The sequence below is a fragment of the Puntigrus tetrazona genome, chromosome 25 (genome assembly GCF_018831695.1).
Source record: "Puntigrus tetrazona isolate hp1 chromosome 25, ASM1883169v1, whole genome shotgun sequence".
NCBI classification, from domain to species: Eukaryota; Metazoa; Chordata; class Actinopteri; order Cypriniformes; family Cyprinidae; genus Puntigrus; species Puntigrus tetrazona.
The window spans coordinates 16086592-16106411 of record NC_056723.1 but is presented as its reverse complement, the minus strand read 5'-3'; the positions used below and the strand labels follow the sequence as shown (position 1 = coordinate 16106411).

The window sequence follows — 19820 nt, the reverse complement described above, 5'->3', positions numbered from 1 at the left end:
CACGCCTACACAAACACACCGCACCGTATGACAGCATGCACATGAAGCGAGCGGAGGACTTCCATACGCTCCTGGAGTAAACATGACAGCTGCGAGACGGCCCTGACTCGATCAGCGTGACAGCTGTCAGACAGAGCTGCTCCTGCAGTACAGAGCTACAGGTCAAAGCCTGCTTCAGCTGGAGACTCTGGCTCGCCTGGCTGCTGGACGGGAAGGAGTTTTCCACCGATGCACGGGCCACCTCTTCAGCAGTTTTGAGCAATGTTGCTTGGGCACTTTTTCACTGAGAAAAAGTCTGACTGTTTCTGTCTGGATAATTTAGATCGGTCGTGGGCTCTGTGTCTCTACTTGCTGCCTGTTGACGGTAACATTGCTCAAAAAGTTGCCCTGTTTATCCTCAGCCTGAGACTTTGCAAGATCTGATGTGTTTGATTTATGGGTGAATCTCACAAAAACACTAGGATATCTCTAAAGCATATCATAAAAAAAAAAAAAAAAAAAAATATATATATATATATATATATATATATATATATATATATATATATATATATATATATATATATATATATACACCATAAAATTATTATAAATAAAAAAATTATTATTCGTTAATTATAATTATAAATTCATTATAAATTAACACACAGTAATAAAATAAAAATATTTAAATAATAGAAATATATTATATGAAATAGAATAGAATAGAAAAGAATAGAAGTAACTTTAAGGAAAAATCATTTTGTTTATTAAAGAAAAAAATATATAGGCTATTTTATTAAAAAGAATAAACAAGGTAATACAAAATATCATAATAAATATTTCATATGAGTGAATCTGACTACTGAAAAAATCATAAAAATTCTTTTTTCTTTCATATAGTTTAGATTTATTACATGTAAAGTACAACATTTCCAAAGTTTTTATTAATGTTTTCATTTTGGTGATAAGAGTATACAGCTCATGCAAGCCAAAGTATCTCAAAATATTATAATATTTATATGAGTTTCATTAAATGACCATCCCCACAGTATGAGTTCCAGGTATCTCTTGTTCTTTGAAACCACAATAACAGGGAAGACTTCTGACTTGGCAATGGTCCAGAAGACGATCACTGACACCCTCCACAAAGAGAGTGATTCACAGAAGGTCATTGCTGAAAGGGCCGGCTGTTCACAGAGTGCTGTATCAAAGCATATTAAATACAAAGTTGACTGGAATATAGACATAGAGTAGGAAAAGGTTCACAAGCAACAGGGATGACTGCAGGACTGTCAAGAAAAGTTGATTCAGACACTCAGAGAGCTTCACACGGAGTGGACTGAACCTGGATTCAGTGCATCGAGAGTCTTCAGGAAAAGAGCTACCAGACGTCATCTTACCTAGGAGCAAAATCACTGCATTTTATTTGGAAATCAAGATCAGGAGGAGGAAGACTGCAGAGGCACAGAACCCAAGATGCTTGAATCCAGTGTGAAGTTTCTGAAGTCAGAGTCTTCTGGTGTTTGTCCATTGTGTTTTATCAAGTCCAAAGTCAATGCAGCCGTCTATCAGCTGATTTTGGAGCAGGCTTCCATCTTCCATCAAGTTTTACGGAGAAACTGACGTCCTTCCAGCAGGACTTTAGCACCGCTTCCAAGTGCTCCACCAACCATGATATTACTGTGCTTGACCGGTACCCTGTTTGTGATCTACGGGATATTTCCAAGAGCAAGATGAGAAACAGTGGATCCAGCACCACAGAGGAGCTGAAGTAAGAGCCCACACAGAGGTTCATGTGCTCAAACAGAGCTGGCTTTGCGTGTAATGTGCTGTTATTAGGCCCATCATTAATTCTCCGCCTAACGCTCTGTGCTCAGGAGCGGGTCTCTGAACATGAGATCCGGGTCCACCTGCTGGCTCTCTGCCCCGTGCTGCGGGGGCCAATTGGCAGCGCTGGGCATGTAAAACAGACAGCAGATGGGAGCCGAGCAGAGGTCAATCCAGCAGAGAGAAACTCAAGCAGCTAACGGCAGGACCTGCTCTCATGATTCAGGTACAGCAACTCCATAAACATACTTATTTCAGAGATGAACACACAATACAGGTTGAAAAACTGGCCTTGAAACTTAACATAACATGGAAAAAAGACATAGCACACAGTATCAAGAAGAGCTCAACCTTTAAATTTAGTTTGATTTTACTTATTTAATGAATTTTTTCAACCCCATATAACTACTTGCCCAACTAAACTTGCACAAATTTTTTTTATCCAAATTTGCATCTTGAAAACATATATTTATTTAAATAAATACATTATTTAACCAACATGCAAACCTATTTATTTTTATTTTATATTTTTCCATCATTTACCTAATCAGATAAGTGATAGTAGTTAATAAGTAGGTGTGCTAATCTGAAATGGTAAAAAATGTATATAATGAAGTAAAGTTAATGTAATAAATAAAAGAATAATGCAAACATTGTATAATTACTATTATTTATACTACTACTCCTATTAATAATAATTACTATTATTATTATTACTGTCATTATCATCATTATAATTTTAAACAATGGAATATTTGTTATTAAATTACTATAACAATAATAAAATATATTGAATTAATATTTATACAACTACAATTATTGTTTAAATATTACTATTATTACTGTTATTGTTAGTATTAACAGTAAAAATATATTTAATTAATATTATTTATTATTAATATAATATTAATTAACAGAAAATGAATTATTAACAAATAAATATTAGTAATAGCATTAAAATAATTATAATCTGTAATAATAATAATTATTATTATTGTTAGTAGTAATAATAATAGGAGTAGTAGTAAATTATTAATAATAATTATAATAACAATAATAATAATAATAATAATAATAATAATAACAATAATAATAATAACATGAAGTATACAATTTATTAATTATTATATATTTTAAAAAATAATATTATTATTAAGATTTGTGGTAGTAGTAGTAGTAAATGAATTAGTTATTATAGTTATTGGTTATTACAGTTATTACCAACAATAATAAATTATTAATACAGTATATATATTATTATTATATTAAGAACAACAACATTAACAATTATTATTATTAATATTATTACTTTCTACATTATTGTAGGATTCTCAGTGTTGAATACAACAGAGAAATACAAGGCACACGAACACTATTAAACTCCCCTTTTTACGCCTCATTTTTATTTTATTAGATAATTACTTAACACAACATGGAATTCGTGCCTTTATTGCTTTATTGGACGCCAATTTACAGGCTGTGCTGTTCGTGGAAAGTGCCTTAATAGATTTATTGGGGTAAAAACCAGTAGAACGACAACCAGATGAAAAAGCTTAAGGCGGAAAAGGAAAGGAAATGATTGTGTTAGAGTAATTAGAGCACAAATGTTCTGGCTCCATTGTTCCTTTCAAAAGACAACACTGACCCTCAGGCACGCACACACACACACACACACACACACAATGCAACACGCAAATCAGCTGCAAAGAAATGGAGCTCAAACAAAGCTCTGAGCGAGGGCATCAACCAGCCAAACCGGCAAATCCACCGCACGGGCCATATTTTAATAAGCGTATTTATCTTGCGTGCATTTCTGAATAACGTGCTTCATGTGACGAAGACGTTCATGCAAACCCAATTATCTTCATACTACAGTAAGAGCACAATAAACCAGACCGCCGCTGTCACAACCCATTAAACCAGCAATTTTTCACAAAGCAAATGAGCAGCAATACACAGCGGCTGCCTGGTCTCCTGACACCTTGTGGAGGTTACAGGAATTACACTTTCACATAAGAAACCCGGTTCAAAAACAACCTTAAAGACTCACAATAAGGAAACAGGTCTTTATTGACGACTTTACATGCAATCGAATGCACTGAGCGATCCGGCTTTTTGATTAAACGCATATCAAAAGGCAGATGTTTTCGTACGTCTGCGTGGAGCACCGGAGACACTATTCGCTTGGGTTCTGGATGACGATCAACAGGTACTCTTTATCTGGGTGGGGGGGGGAAACGGGGGAAAGGTGTGAGAGGCGTGCGAGCGCCGGGGGCAGGCCGCTGAGCGAGACGGGACTCACCTGTGGACACCATGATCTCGTGCTTCTTGGACCTGATGCGCAGGAAGGTCAGCTCGTTCTGGGGGTCGATGTCTCTGACCGTGCTCCGGGCTTTCAGAGTCAGCTGATGCAGCAGTCCGGCGTACTGCACCGTCGCCGAGTTATCCAGAGTCGTTCTGATGGGAATGCCTGAAAACACAGCAGACAATGAAAACTTTTTGGAACAATTATGTACATAGTTTTATAGTAACTCTATTCTACTCTATACACTAGTTCATTCCTATGCAGAGCTACGTTAAATAGCATATTATATTATCCATACTTGTTTATTCCTACGTGGAGGGACTATATTATTCTATTCTGTTATCAATACATGTTTTTTTTTCCTATGTGGTGCTACGTGACTATTAAATTACATTATAATAATTTCCCAACCTTAAATGTATGAAAACATAATTTTTGTTTAGTAATATGCATTGCTAAGAACTTAATTCCGACGACTTTAAATGTGATTTTCTCAGTATTTTATGTTGTTTTCCTACCCTCAGATTCCAGATGTTTAAATAGTTGCATCTCAGCCAAATATTGTCCTATCATAACAAACCAAATATCAATGGGAAGCTTATTTTTGTCAAATGATACATATGAATTTCAATTAAAAAGCAAACAAAACCTTATGACTGGTTTTGTGGTTCACATTCGCATATTATACTGTACTATATTATTGTAACATGTACAGTCTGACCATTATTATATTATATTATAATATACAAAGCCTATATTACATTATCTAGGAGGCAGGTTGAATAAATAAATCATTTAGACTAGTCTCAAAATATAGCCATCTAATTTGTTTTCCCTCAAGACGGGTCAAAATTCAGTTATGAAAAGGTAGATTGGTTTTATTTGCGTTACAAAAGTAAGACTAGTTACCCCTTGGCAACTGCTAGTTGGTGAAACTAGTTCTTAAGTCAGGGTTTATTCCAAGAGATGCAGGAAATATTATATTAACCTATCTGGTGTAAAGTTTTGGGAAATGTTAAATCATATTATATCACATTATAATTAATATTACCACATTATAAACATCGCAAATAGTTTTTTTTACGCAATTTACCTTCTGCGTTAACGACGATTGTACCAATAACACCGCTAATGCCTTGAATCCTCTTTAAAGTGTCTTCGACTTCCGCCTGGACAAAGCGGCATGAACAGAACAGCAGAGATGAAGAAAATATGAATTATAATACATGACTTTAAAGTAAAGATATGATACGAGCGCAAAACGTGAATGAAAGGTTCACCATGTCGCCCGGCTCGCGTGCTTCCTGCGTTTGTTCCTCGTTGCTATGGAAACGGAAGTAAATAAAGTTGTAAAACGACGGACTTAAAAAACTATTTTAAGACTTCGTCGTCGAAAGCTCTCTATTTTATCATTGCGTTAATTACTGACTCGCTCGAGGCTCCGCAAATAAACGTTAAAACTCGTTTATAGGCGGGTCGGTTTTCCTCAGCGCCGATGACGAGGCACGTTTGTGGTGACGTCATGTTGAACGTGAAGCAAAACAAAAAATAATTTTATTAGTTATGAATTTATTATTTTACTTTGAAGGAATAGGACACGGAGGCAATGGATGTTGTTAGCATTTAACAGTTTGAATACCACTGCTGCACTGTTAAAAGTGGTTTTGTGCTTATTTTATAACTTACAGTAAATGAGTCAGAATTGTTTATTTAATTAAATTAATAAAATATATTCAGTTAATATACAGGACTATTTTATGTAAAATAACACTCATTTCCCTAGTCTTATTTTCCACCAAATGCTTACGCATATTTGACCGCAAGATGTCGCTATCGTGCAGTTCTATATTAATTAAAAATATTCTCCTCTTAGATATTGCTGCTGCCACCGCTGTGGAAGAAATGTAGTCCGAGAAACCTGATTACACCTGATAATGTTCTCAGACGATTTTGTGACATTAAAGTGACCCCATGAGGGTGCCGTCTGTCTTATCTCAGGTCTAAGAGTCATTACGCTGTTTAACATTATAAATGAACGTTATCTGTTTAACAGACAGCAATAGAATCAAGCAGAACGGAGTACAGTAACACAGAATGGAGGTAGATGGTGGGCATGTCCATTTGAATCCTCTGCAGAGAATGGGTGCCGTCAGAACAAGAGTCCTAACATCTGATAATAATCCACAAGCATCACTTTTGCTAATTTTGCAATTCGTGAAGATGTTAACTGATGGACTGGACTGGTGTGGAGCGTTGAGATGTTTTTATCAGCCATTTGGATTCTCATTCTGACGGCACCCATTCACTGCAGAGCATCCATTGGTGAGCAACTAGCTACACCATTAATTTTTTCATGCTATATTATTTCAGCTTTATTGTATATACTAAAGTAGACATTAGCAATTTCGTAACTTAACATGGCCACTGTTTAGACAAACAGGTAATTTATTATAATCAACAGGGTGGCTCTGAGGTATTTTATGTGTTACTTTGTACCAATAATCGGTAATTAGTGTTCAGTATGCTACTGTATAGTTAACCCTGCCTAGTGTAAATGTTTTAAATTAATTAGCAATTTAAAAAAAAAAAAATAAAATCAAAAAGCAATCCATCAGTTAGATTGATTTAATAAGGGGTTAGGAGTGATAGCTAAAGGGTAGAACAAAAAAAACAACGCAAAAAAACACTTTAGTCCCAGAATAAAGACATCAAAGTTTTTAGTTTAAATAAATTGTATATTTATTATTATATAAAAGTTAAAGACCATGAGTTTAAAATAAGATACAGGATTCAATTCTAAACAAATACACGACTACAGTGCATCCGGAAAGTATTCATAGCACTTCATTTTTTCATGTTATATAAAAATATTCCAAAATGGATTAAATTAATTTATTTCCTCAAAATTCTACACACAGTACCCCATAATGACAAGGTGAAAAAAGAAATTGTTGCAAATTTATTAAAAAAAAAATAAAATAAAAAAAATAAAAAAAAAAAGTATTCACAGCCTTTGCTCAATACTTTGTTGATGCACCTTTGGCAGCAATTACAGCCTCAAGTCTTTTTGAATAGGATGCCACACCTGTCTTTGGGAATTTTTGCCCATTCCTCTTTGCAGTACCTCTCAAGCTCTATCAGGTTGGATGGGAAGCGACAGTGTACAGGCATTTTCAGATCTCTCCAGAGATGTTCAATAGGATTTAGGTCTGGGCTCTGGCTTGGCCATTATTCTCAAGGACATTCACAGAGTTGTTGTGAAGTCACTCCATTGATATTTTGACGGTGTGCTTTGGGTCATTGTCCTGCTGGAAGATGAACCGTCGCCCCAGTCTGGGGTCAAGAGCACTCTGAAGCAGGTTTTCATTCAGGATGTCTCTGTACATTGCTGCATTCATCTTTCCCTCTATCCTGACTAGTCTTCCAGTTCCTGCTGCTGAAAAACATCCCCACAGCATGATGCTGCCACCACCACGCTTCACTGTAGGGATGGTATTAGCCTGGTGATGAGCGGTGCCTGGTTTTCTCCAAACGTAACGCCTGGCATTCACTCCAAAGAGTTCAATTTTAGTCTCATCAGAACAGAGAATTTTGTTTCTTACGGTCTGAGACTCCTTCAGATGCCTTTTGAAAAATTCCAGGCGGGCTGCTATGTGCCCTTTACTAAGGAGTGGCTTCCGTCTGGCCACTCTACCATACAGGCCTGATTGGTGGATTGCTGCACAGATGGTTGTCCTCCTGTAAGGTTCTCCTCTCTCCACAGAAGAACGCTGGAGCTCAGACAGAGTGACCATCGGGTTATTGATCACCTCCCTGACTAAGGCCCTTCTCCCCCGATCACTCAGCTTAGATGGCCGGCCAGCTCTAGGAAGAGTCCTGGTGGTTCCAAATATCTTCCACTTACGGATGATGGAGGCCACTGTGCTCATTGGAACTTCCAGAGCAGCAGAAATTTTTCTGTGACCTTCCCCAGCCTTGTGCCTCGAGACAATCCTGTCTCAGAGGTCTACAGACAATTCCTTTGTCTTCATGCTTGGTTTGTGCTTTAACATGCACCGTCAACCCTGGGACCTTATTTAGACAGGTGTATGCCTTTACAAATCATGTCCAATCAACTGAATTTACCACAGGTGAACCCCAATGAAGCTGCTGAAACATCTCAAGACTGATCAGTGGAAACAGAACGTACCTGAGCTCAATTTAGAGCTTCACGGCAAAGGCTGTGAATACTTATGTACATGTGATTTTTCAGGTTTTTTATTTGTAATAAATTTGCAACAACTTCAAAAAATCCTTTTTCACCTTGTCATTATGGGGTATTGTGTGTAGAATTTTGAGGAGATGAATGAATTTAATCCATTTTGGAATAAGGCTGTAACATAAAAAAATGTGGAAAAAGCTAAGCGCTATGAATACTTTCGGATGCACTGTATTTTTAAAATGTATAGTTGTAAATATATATATATGGCAAATATTATATGAAAAATATAATATAAAAAAATAAAGTTATTGTCACAAACAGCACCTCTGTGGCTCTCTCCAGCCCTCACCCGAGTACTGATCATCATGGACTCAGCTTCCCACAACCCCGTGCCTTGGGCTGATTAGCGCTGCCAGGTGTTTCTCATTCACCACGCCCTTTATAATGAACTTCCCCACAGACATTCACTGCGAAGTCTTGTTTGTTTCGGCTACAATTCTGAGCGTTTATTCCTGTGTTTGATTACCTGTTGCTGACTTAGATCGTGTCTGTTCCCTGATTGTTCTCTGCCTGCCTACCGCCCTTCAGCCTGTTACCGTTTACGTCTTTTGGATCTCCCTTGTATCGTACCGCTTGCTCCCGTCTGACCCTGCCTGCCTGACCACGAATAAACCTCGTCGCATATGGATCCAACTGTCTTTGACCCTTCGTTACAGTTAGAGTCTTTCAGATTAATGTACACAAAAATTATAAAAACAACCCAGGAGAATTATTTTTTAAAAATGCCCAATACATTTTCCAAATAAAAAAAAGAAGAAGTTGCGTATAATTGTTTAATTGAATTGTTTAAAGTATGTGAACACCCATTCACAGACTGGTCCCTCTTCACCTTTTAAAAGACAAGAAGGAGTGAGTCTTGTATGACCTATTCGACATCTTGCATACACAACCTGATCATAAAAAGTTATCCCTCGATTCAATGATGAGTTTAGCTCATAGTTTGTTTTGTATACATTCATTCCACTCCATTTGCCATTTATTATTAACCTCCTGATTCAATAAAGGGTTTATATCAGTCGCTGGCATTTTGCATTCTGCTACTTTGAGCTGGAGTGCTTCTTCTGCCGTTTCATCAGCAACCCCAAACGTCCTGGTGTCCAACAAAAAGCAATGTTGAATTCTTGTCTCTTTAAAATGTCCGCTTTCTCTACTATCCGGATTATTATAGGATGATCCATTTTCAAAGACCTGAGTGCTTGCAAACGGGGTTTAGAGAAAACTACGATGATCTGGATGACTATTTATATATAAAGAAGCCCTTGGTTCCCAAACTGGCGTTTCTCTCAGCATTACTGTGCTCCACTGGGTCCAGCCTCCAGTTCATCTACTAGAAAACGTTCCTCCTCCTTCAGCAGTCTGTAGGTCTCCGCTTTTACAGCAGCTCCTTCAGACTCGGCAGCATCCAACAAGAGTCTCATTCTCGCCTGTGATGTTTTCTCTTTATAAATTTCACTGTACTTTTCAACCGAATCATTTTTTGGCCAACAGCCCATCAGCAATCACCATCACCGATGAAACCTTCTGAACAAGATCCTTTCTGCGTTTCTTTCAAAAATTCACTTTCTGATTTAAAAGAGAAAAACGTCATTACGTTCCGGAAAAGATTACATTCGATAGAAAGAATAAATAACCAACTTTGAATATCTTTGAATTCAAACCTTTGTGCCCTTTGTGAGCAGCGGGTCTGAATCTTTACCTGATGTTGTGAGCACAGACATTAGATGACTAAAAAATCTGCGTGAATACAACTTTAACTTATACACACAATGACACTGAAATGAAAAAGTATCATACATTAAACTTTTAATGTTGAAGACTAAAAAAAATGCATTTTAAATTATGTATTAAAAAAGCATTTATGTAATAGAGAGAGGGGCAACATCTGTAACTCATTCACTACCTGCGAGAAGGATTCGTCGTGGAAGCCATACTTCCTTTCCTTCGGTTTCATCTGAAAGACTCAGACTGACCTCCTCAGTGTTGACGTCTACAAACACTTCAAATGTGGGATGAAAGTTTGGACCAAAATTACAGTCAAAGATCTCGGTCTGAAAAAGCAAAATGAAGTTGGGAGACCAAGTAACTCAATCCGTACTTTCTACTCCTTACATTTTAAAAATTACTCCCATTTCATTTCGTGACACAAACAGGTATTTTTTCTTAATTACTTTTACTTTTATACTTGAAGTAGTTTTGAAACCAGTACTTCTACTTGAGTAAAAAGCTTGAAAACTTCTACAGAAGCCTTCTGAGTAATGAATGTGAATATTTTTGACACCAGTGCTAAAATCAAAAGATGTTAAACACATACAAATTACTCATGGTGCAAAATATGCTGAAAACCTCTCAGCAAACACATCTACTGCTTTAGTGCCGTTAATAAGAAATCTCAGAACGTAGCACGGACATGTTCTTGCCATCACTTTACGTTACCTCAGGCTGCACTGTAGATCCTTTTGTCTCACAGCACAGACTGTATTGTGATCCCGGGGTGAGAGAGGCTGGTGCCATCCCCCAGCAACCGCCATGTGTTGGGTTTAGGTAGGGTCGCCTCCTGCAACTTCTTCGGTTGGGGGTAATATGTGCACTTTGAACTGGTTTTAATAAATGTGTTCTCCTTGTGCTGGTCCTTCACCTTAAGAGAGAAAAAGTCTGGCAGTTTAAACAAGATGCAACAGAGGTAAATGTTGTTTTTCCAATATCTTGACAAAAAGCATCCTCGAATATTATTAATCATTGAATCAACGGTTTGGGAGCCGTTGAACAAGTAAGGTAAAAATAAATGCATATTATAAGAATTTTTTTAAATCAATTTAATACAAGACGCATTTACATACAAATAAATAAATAATACCGATACCTCTGACAGTGGAACATTCAGTGGGAGCAAATGGACATCTAGTATGTTTTCTCTCTGTCTCGCAGTTACTGGTCGTAGAAAGAAAAGCAATTGGGCAGCGACAGGAGAAGGAGGAAAGAGCATCCTTTTCAAGAGCCCAAATAGAGAGAGATCCCCGATGTCAATCATCGCATGAGTTTCATTCACTTGCAGGGGCTTCATTATTTCTACATTACCGCCAGTGAAATGTGCTACAGCCAAACTGTCTTTATTTTCCTCTGCAAAACACACAGAATCACAGATAATTCATTAATATCATTAGTTCCTTTACAGATGTTCAACAAGCTTTCCAAATAAATTACCCATTGAGTTCTTTTTTTACAATCATTTTGATATGCATCCGTCATAATGTGGATGTGGATATAAACCTACCAGAGAATATTTCACAGTGAGGAAGGTGCAGTCTTGAGATTGAGCCGCTGGAACAGTCAATGCTATACAAGGGTCCTGCAGGCTTCATTTGATCAAAACCAACTAACTGACGAGGATCCCATGATACAAGTCTATACCGCACCTCTCCTTCACTCCCCATCACAAACACAAGGCTGGTCAGACTGCAAGAAAACTGACCAGCATGGGGACACAAAAACCTGAAAGACAGGGTATGTTCATGTTATCAAAGCAATAACGGCCTGCGTATTTATTTATGATAAGATAATACCGTAGTTAATGCAAAAAAATGGTTGTTTGAATTTTTTAAGAATTCAACATAAAACGGCAAAACAAATGGAAAGCACAGACATATACATACATACATACACACACACATATATATACACATATACACACACACACACACACATATATATACACATATACACACACACACACACACACACAATTAACAAATGCTGGATATGAGAAATGTTCACTGAAAAGATAATAATAGAGCCATATGTGAGGATGTGATAAATGCAGTTATGAAAATAGACAATTTAATTCATTTGAACATTTGTTTCTAACCTGTATATTGTCTTGTGGTTGTCTTTATCATCTTGCTGAACACATTCAGGTGTGAACACTTCTGCATCACCTGAGCACTGAAAGAAAGTAAAGAAAAAAAAGCTCTTATTCTACCCCAGAAAATCTCTTTTCCCTCCTTTTTAAGCTTCCTGACAGTTATGTCCAAGTTATTTTTTTGTTCTTGTTTATATGCCAGCTAACATTCAAAACACAGGTTCTGTGCAAAATGTCAATATAAGTGGATCATCAGAATTATAGCATTACATACATTAAACACAGTAAACACAGCTACGTTATTACAGGCGTCATACGGAGGTTATAGGGAAAGAAAATTTGAGTTTACATGTATGATTTAAACACCATAAATCGCACTAAACATTAATTATTAATAAACATTGCATGGTGGCATAAATGTGGGCTTGGTGATTGCTAACTGCATTTCATGCCATGTTCAAGTTTAATTAATTAAAATCACAGCCGTAGAAAGTTTAATGTTACTATAAGAATTATACAAACTATGTGAGGCAAACCGAAACTGAACCATTCATTATAAAGGCTACTATAAATGAGTGTGTGAGCTTGTTTACTGAAAGCTGTTGTCACTGCTGCAAACTCCCGTATAAATAACTAATGAAAAATTGATTTCCCCTTTCCAGTGCAGACCCCTGCGTTTTAGCCCTTTGAAGCATGTGTGTTAATGTGCCCCTGCATGACAGTTTTAACTTACTGATTGTCCTGAAGGTGGTTCAGCTCCTAATCGAGAGTAAGACACAAATCATTAGACATATGATTTAGTTTCAAAGCTACGGTAAAAGCTTTTGTATATTTGCTATTGGCAAAATAAAACAAAATTATGAAACAATGAAAAGTAAAATGAATATTTGCCAAGCCCTAAGTTAGATTTAGATTACTTAACAGGCCTTCAATGTAGTAGTTTGTGTTAACAACGAGCCATTCTACACAAACTCTATTCATTTACTCTCAGTAAATGTCTCCATCTCCTCTTCTGTGAAACTCTTCCTGTTTCGCTCGATCAACACTGTCTTCCTCCAACTAGAAGAGAAAACATCGACCACTGATTACTGTGGAAAAAAAAATATTTTCAAATATATTTTTAAGTATTTTCTGCATACTTACAAAGTCAGGGTCCAACCTGTTGGATTCAATGATTTCTCCAGAATTTGTCTCATTTTATCTGGAATGAATGAAACTGCCGAATTTATTCTAGCATGAAAAAAAAAAACATTAACTACATTTTTCTGAAAAAAAGATAACCATAATTATAATATTCACAAGAATTTATAATACATGCTTAAAAGATGAGGACCCGTATTCATGAAAAATCTTAGGGCTAAGAGTTGCTCCTAGTGACAAAATTCTAAGAAAATTCTTAGAAATGTGGGTGTTTCATCTTAGGATTGAAGAAAAGATCTTCAGAGAGCATCTTAACCCTTGAAAGAAGGGTCCAAAAAGTTTCTTTAGTAGTGAATAAAATGGATGAAACATGAGGGAGAGAGAGAAGAAACGTGTCGCACACAATGCATGACAGTGAGTTAATAAGATTCTATACATTAGATCGTGCAGAGATCATGTTTGTGATTGATCTTATTAGAGACACGCTAACATCTCCAACACCACGCAGAAATGTCATAGCGCAAAGAATAGAAATAATCACTACAACAACTACACCAACATATCTAGCAAGTTGCAACATAAAAATGCAACTATGTAATAGCGGTGGTTTGGGTCTGTCACAAACTTCTATAAGAAAAAAAAAAAAAAAAAACAATTACGGCACTTTCAGAAACTCTGTTTTGTTGTTCATGTCCTATAAAATAAGTTAAGCATGACATGTTAAGCATGTTAAAAAATAAAGAATACCTATTGTGTGTGTGTGTGTGTGTGTGTGTGTGTGTGTGAGAGAGAGAGAGAGAGAGAGAGAGAACAGTAAAAGGTAAAAGCGCTTTTATTTCCTTCTTCGACAACCATCCTCCTCACTATGATAAAAGTTTTTGTGTGTTCCTTAGATTTGCTCTCAGGTTGGTCCTGAATCACTTTTAATCTAAAACTCTTAGCTAGAATAGGAGCACACTGAGAAGACTCTTAGAATCAGTAAGAATACGGGCCAATATATTTTTTTGACATACTTAAGTTCGTTCAGACTGGGTAATCCCCGGAGAAGCGAGAGAATTGTGTCGGTCCATGTGTCAGTAAATTTGGTGATCTGCAAATCGACTTTCTTTAAACCAGACACAGACTCATCCAGAAGGAAAGTGTTGATTCTTCGTGAAACCTGAGAGCTATGAAAAGGACATATTATTTGCTTTGTAAATATTATATAATTTTATAACATACAGTGTTCACATAATAAATGTAGTTTTATAATGACATACTGTAAAATATCAACAATATAACGATATAAATGAGTTTTATTTGAGGTTTAAAAAACCATATTTCACACGCATATTGACCCTCTCTCCATGGATCCATTAACAACCCCAGCAACCCCAAAACCTGTGCTGACCAGCACAGATCACTGGAGCTATGTGACGTCCCTTCCTGATTCAAATGCTCCACCATCATCCCTATCACATAGAAACCCTGATGCTGGCTTTTCTGAAGGACATCACTGGACCCTCTCTGGATCCTCTTCATTTTGCCTACAGAGTAAAAATTTCAACAAGGGACTGCACGTCATCCTGCAGCATCTGGATAAATCTGGGATTTATGGGAGGATCCAGTCTGCAGGCTTCAATACTATCAGCCCAAACCTTTTGTACCCACCTCCATCTGACAGTGAATCACCAGCTTCCTGACAGACAAGCAGCAGCTAGTAAAGCAGCACCCGCATGATCAGCACTGGTGCACCCCAAGGATCTGTGCTCTCCCCTCTCCTCTTCTCCCTACACACCAATGAGTGCACCTCTGAAAACTCCTCTGTCAAGCTCCTGAAGTTTGCAGAAAACAGGGCCTCAATCTCTTTCTGACTTATTTCTCTGAGTTTCCACATACAGACCCAGCTGACAGCCAATCTGAGGAAGTTCAACCTGTCACAGGAGCTACTGATACAGTTCTACAGTCACTGAATCTGTCCTCTGCATTTCTATAACAGCCTGATTCAGCTCAGCTACCAAATCAACCTCAGAAGAAAGCAGTGCATTGTGCAGACTGCCGAGTGAATCACTGGTACAACCCTCCTCATTCTCCAAGAACTGTACTCATCCAAAGTGAGAAGGTACACTCACACTGGGCACAATCTATTTTACAGACCTGGTTAATCTGAGTTTCTGCAGGAAGCTTGTCCAGTTGACAGTGGAAATATCTTGGCGTGTTAATTCTGAAATTAACAATGAAAATGATGATTTTGAAGATGAAACTCAAAATAACAAGCATTAAAAAAAAAAAAAAAGAATTCATGATGCAGTATAATTTCATATTACTGAAAAGGATTAAGCAGTCATTTTTTGAATGATCAGAGTTTCTTACGTGACATCTTCATCATTAACTGATGTAATAATCAAGCTTTTGATCGCTTCTTTTAAACGGGCTCTTGAAGTTTCTCGCTCCTGTATTCTGTCAATTACAATAAAATTAATTATTTTATTGTACAAGTAATGGACTCTGCATTTGTAACTTTGTTAAGTCAGTCAAATCTGGTGCAGCATAAAAGTCTTTTTTCTTATATTATATGAAAACAAGACTTAAAAACAGGACTCACTTTTTGACCCCAAAATAACAATCATTAAGTCTAATGATGCAGAACTAATGATGCAGTCCATAGCAGTAATATATAATACGAAGATTAGAATTAAATAATCAATTACATCAGCTCTTTCACAATCTTTCCTTCACCAAAAGCTGAGATCAAATCCCTAGTATCATCTGTAATGTGGTCCACCTGCAACCTTTCTAAGTGAACATATTATATTAACAGTCAGATATCCCATACAAAAAAATATATGTCAAGCTCACATACCACTGAATGTATTTTAGTGTAATACAGTAAATATAAATTCAAGAGCAATGCTAAAGTCATGTAAAGAGTCTGATCATTGCTCACCATATCTCTTCATAACGGCACAGTGCAGACTGAAGAATCTTCAGATTGTCAGATTTTATATTGAGTCTCAGTTTGCCAATGTTAGCACAGTTCTCAAAACAAAACCGCAACGTCCAGCAGTCTTCATCTTTCAGGAGAATGTTTGACAGATCTATATAATCTAAACGCTCCAAAACGTTCCCAACAAAACTCTTCTCATGGAGCTCACAGAGACAGTGGAGAATGAACAACATGTGTTTATTTTGATATCTCCGTGAACACTGATTGATCCATTCCTTAAGCTGGGTTTCTATATTGCCAGAGACAGCCATGTTGTGCTTTTTAAAGAATGAAGAGATCCCTTCTTTCGTACAGAGACCACAGAGAAACAGAATCACAGGCTGCAGCAGACTTGAACGGCCAGTTTCTAAATCTGTCTCTCTTCCAGACATACGAGACAAAGCCCATCCTCTCTCTACAGTGTGAAGCAGCTTGCTCACTTTCCTCTTCGACTCGTCTTCATCCAGAAGGACATAATATAGAGCAGTGAAGAACTCCTGAAAGCTGTGATGCAAGAAACTGAACATGGTCTCCTGGCCGATTCTTCTCTCACACAGGAATGGACTGCCAGCTGGGTCTGAGATTGTTTCATGGACACTTTTCTCATCAAACAGCACTTGTTGTTCCAGCATCCCTCTCTCTGCCAGCTGACCCAGGCTCCTCACTAGGCTCGGGATGGACTGACCCTGGCAGTGACGCTCCAGTAGAGTCGACACAAAGTCAGTGTAGACAGAGGTGGTGGTTTCCAATCCACTCGTCACATCAACACCATCACTTAACCTCTCTCGCAGAAGCGTGCAGATGATCCAGCAGATTACAGGGATGGAGCACACTTTGAAAAGACTTTTGTTTGATCTCACACATTCGTAGGCTCTCCTGAAGAGGTCCTTATTCTGGAAGAACTTCTGGAAATACTCTTCTACCCTGTTCTCAGAGAAACCTAGAACCCTAATGTAGTAGTAATTTACTGTAAAAAACAGGCCCTGTGGGACCTTAGTTTTAGTAGTTATGAGGAAGAGAGAGCTGGGCAGGATTGATTTAAGAAGCAAGGAACAAACAACAACCTCAGGTGGAGCTTTCTGGAATATGGATGATATGCAAAGTTCATAACGCATTAATTCAAACTCACTGATATAATTGAAATCATCAAGTCCATCAATTATGAAGAGCACTCTCTGTTGAAGAGCGCTCTCAGAGTTTTCTAACATCATTGAGATCTGATCTGATGTTAAACTACAGTTCAAACTCAGGAGCTCAATCAAGTTCATCTCCTCAGAAATACATTTCAACTCATCGTACCTCAGACTGAAAGCCAGATCAAAGTTTTTAAGGTAAGGTTTTTCAGATGCCCAGTCCAACATAACCTTTTGCGCTATGATAGATTTTCCACTACCAGAATTTCCATGGAGAATGAAAGATTCAGGTAAATATCCAAACAACCTCTCTATACTGATATTATGATATCCTCTTTGAATCTCAGGTTCAGTGTAGAGGGCAGCCAGTGATCCTCTTTCACCAGAGGGGAAACTCCTCTCATTCTGATCCTTCCAGTCGACTGACTTCTTATAATAATAAACCATCTCCTGCCATTCTAGATTAAAACATAAAACATTCTTTAGCCTCTCAATACTCAAAAATGTTGTGAAAGAATATGCATGATCTACTCTCCTAGTTCATCGCGATCTCGCAAACTTACGTTTTAATGAATGAAGATCTCTACACCGCACACTGAATCTATTACATTTGTTACCATGAATGACAAAAACTGCAGTCTGCTTTCACGATCAGTCCCGTGAGGACGTATTTCTATTGACTCCTAGTAAACTGTGAGAATTTGAGCATACCTGGGTCTCTACTTCGGAGTTTTCTCGAGACATGCTGTACAGACCCTGGGTTATAGGTCTCCTTGTTAATGAGAGAATGATGAGTGTTGCAGAATAAGTAATCAAATGCACACATCGTTAGTAGAAAACAAAATCCTTTTCAGTTTACCACAGTCTCATTATAACAACCACACAATTAAAAAAATTTCGCTTAAAATAACTTACATATGACGACATACGCCTCCTTGTGAACAGCCCTGATTGAAAAGAACTAGTTAGAGGTAATGTCAACTGGATTAAGGACATGAGTAAAACTTGATCTGATGCTGAATCACTAGAAACAGGTTCATGTCTGAAACTTAATTATGGTGGAGTTCTTTTAAAACACTAAGGCTATGGTTACACTGCTTAATGCACAGATCGGATCTTTTCCCCTGTAAAATAGAAAAACACATTTGGAAGTGGCCCAGATTTTTGTGTTTATACATGTGCATCAAATCACATTCAGGTCCGTGTCAGATGTGAGCCAAAAAATCTGTTTTTTTTTCTGCCAGTGTAAACGCAGCCGGTCCTTCACAAACAGTGCAGCTAATTAAAATATCCATCAGCAATCAGAGTAGATCACATTTGAAGGTCAGAATATTAGCCTACCTGCTACTGAGGACACTTCTGTCCTGTCTGAAAAACTGCTAACTTCCCACTTAATAAAGAGAGAAATAACGAATGTTTGAGAAGTTCATGGAAATGAGTTTTCATGTTAAAACGGCTCAGATTTATTTCTAGTCTAGGACTAGGCTTAAGCCTTCCCTGTGAAGTGTCAAGGTCTCATTGTGACAAACACACATTGTAGAAACTGTACTTACTTCGCTCATAGAACTTTGTGGCCATTTTCCAACCCCTTTTTCCATTGTGTCTGGCTCTGCATGAAAAGTTATTCAATTAGTATTCACAATCAGTATTAAGAGGTCTCTACTTAAAGGCCAACGTGGTTTGCTTATTCAAGTATAAATTACAAATGTAGTATAAATGCCGTATTTTTTTTCAATATATAATTTTCCTAATTAATTTTGACCTTTGAGTACAACATCTGTTTTACTGTATTGGGCAGATGCTCACTGAAACTGCACTCGGTACTTTCATCGGGAAACTTTACATTGATAGATGAAAATTAAACAGATTATATATATATATATATATATATATATATATATATATATACACACATATACACATACACATATACACACACACACACACACACACACACAGTTTACTCACTTTCAAGGTCCTCCATCGGGACTGATTGACTTTATTCCGCGTTTTTCTAAACAGAACTACTTGAAAACCTACTCTTCCGGAGTTTGTTTTCCGCGGGAATACCGTTTCCCTTTTTTGCGCGCGCGTGTAATCGTGCACTTATGACTCACAGGTGCTGCAAGCGGTCAAAAGCATGCAAAGAAGCCGCTATAGAGGAACTCTGAATACATGAACATGAAGTTTTTCAACTATTTACAATTAAATAATTATAACAATATACAATGCTGATATACAATGCAATGCAATTTCTAATTCGGGTATTTGACAAGGTACCAGAGTCTCCAAAACTATACAGTAAAATGACTAGACAACAAATACAGGGATATTCAGGGTCACTCTGAATA

At 37.3% G+C, this 19820-nt stretch overlaps 2 protein-coding genes across 4 annotated transcripts; both read right to left on the bottom strand.

Annotated features, from left to right (window-relative positions):
* Positions 1 to 922: 922 nt before the first annotated feature.
* Positions 923 to 5592, bottom strand: dynlrb2 (dynein light chain roadblock-type 2). Of its 3 annotated transcripts, none has more exons than XM_043227505.1 (4): positions 5395 to 5592; positions 5208 to 5283; positions 4112 to 4279; positions 923 to 1183 (listed from the first exon to the last, which is right to left on the bottom strand). In XM_043227505.1, exons 1-4 carry the CDS (start codon positions 5395 to 5397, stop codon positions 981 to 983), a joined length of 450 nt encoding a protein of 149 aa, XP_043083440.1. In that variant the 5' UTR covers positions 5398 to 5592; the 3' UTR covers positions 923 to 980. The 3 variants fall into 3 exon arrangements, with proteins under 3 accessions (XP_043083440.1, XP_043083442.1, XP_043083441.1); XM_043227507.1 differs by lacking the exon at positions 923 to 1183 and adding an exon at positions 1190 to 1691; XM_043227506.1 differs by lacking the exon at positions 923 to 1183 and adding an exon at positions 3862 to 4029.
* Positions 5593 to 9189: 3597 nt separating this feature from the next.
* Positions 9190 to 18349, bottom strand: LOC122331308 (NACHT, LRR and PYD domains-containing protein 1 homolog). The gene is made up of 17 exons (XM_043228870.1): positions 18181 to 18349; positions 16298 to 17927; positions 16062 to 16142; positions 15724 to 15810; positions 15508 to 15615; positions 14385 to 14537; positions 13375 to 13461; positions 13217 to 13290; positions 12965 to 12990; positions 12238 to 12314; positions 11647 to 11864; positions 11236 to 11492; positions 10962 to 11010; positions 10809 to 10876; positions 10276 to 10423; positions 10034 to 10071; positions 9190 to 9938 (listed from the first exon to the last, which is right to left on the bottom strand). Exons 1-17 carry the CDS (start codon positions 18293 to 18295, stop codon positions 9924 to 9926), a joined length of 3231 nt encoding a protein of 1076 aa, XP_043084805.1. The 5' UTR covers positions 18296 to 18349; the 3' UTR covers positions 9190 to 9923.
* Positions 18350 to 19820: the final 1471 nt, after the last annotated feature.

Coding starts and splice junctions, on each gene's coding strand:
- dynlrb2 (XM_043227505.1), bottom strand. Junction 4,280..5,207: donor AATCGTCGTTAACGCAGAAG/GTAAATTGCGTA, acceptor CTGTGTTTTCAG/GCATTCCCATCAGAACGACT. Junction 1,184..4,111: donor CGAGATCATGGTGTCCACAG/GTGAGTCCCGTC, acceptor GCTTTGATACAG/CACTCTGTGAACAGCCGGCC.
- LOC122331308 (XM_043228870.1), bottom strand. CDS start 18,295: ATGTGTGCATTTGATTACTTATTCTGCAACACTCATCATTCTCTCATT. Junction 16,143..16,297: donor TGCCGTTATGAAGAGATATG/GTGAGCAATGAT, acceptor TCACTTAGAAAG/GTTGCAGGTGGACCACATTA. Junction 15,811..16,061: donor AAGATTGTGAAAGAGCTGAT/GTAATTGATTAT, acceptor TGTAATTGACAG/AATACAGGAGCGAGAAACTT.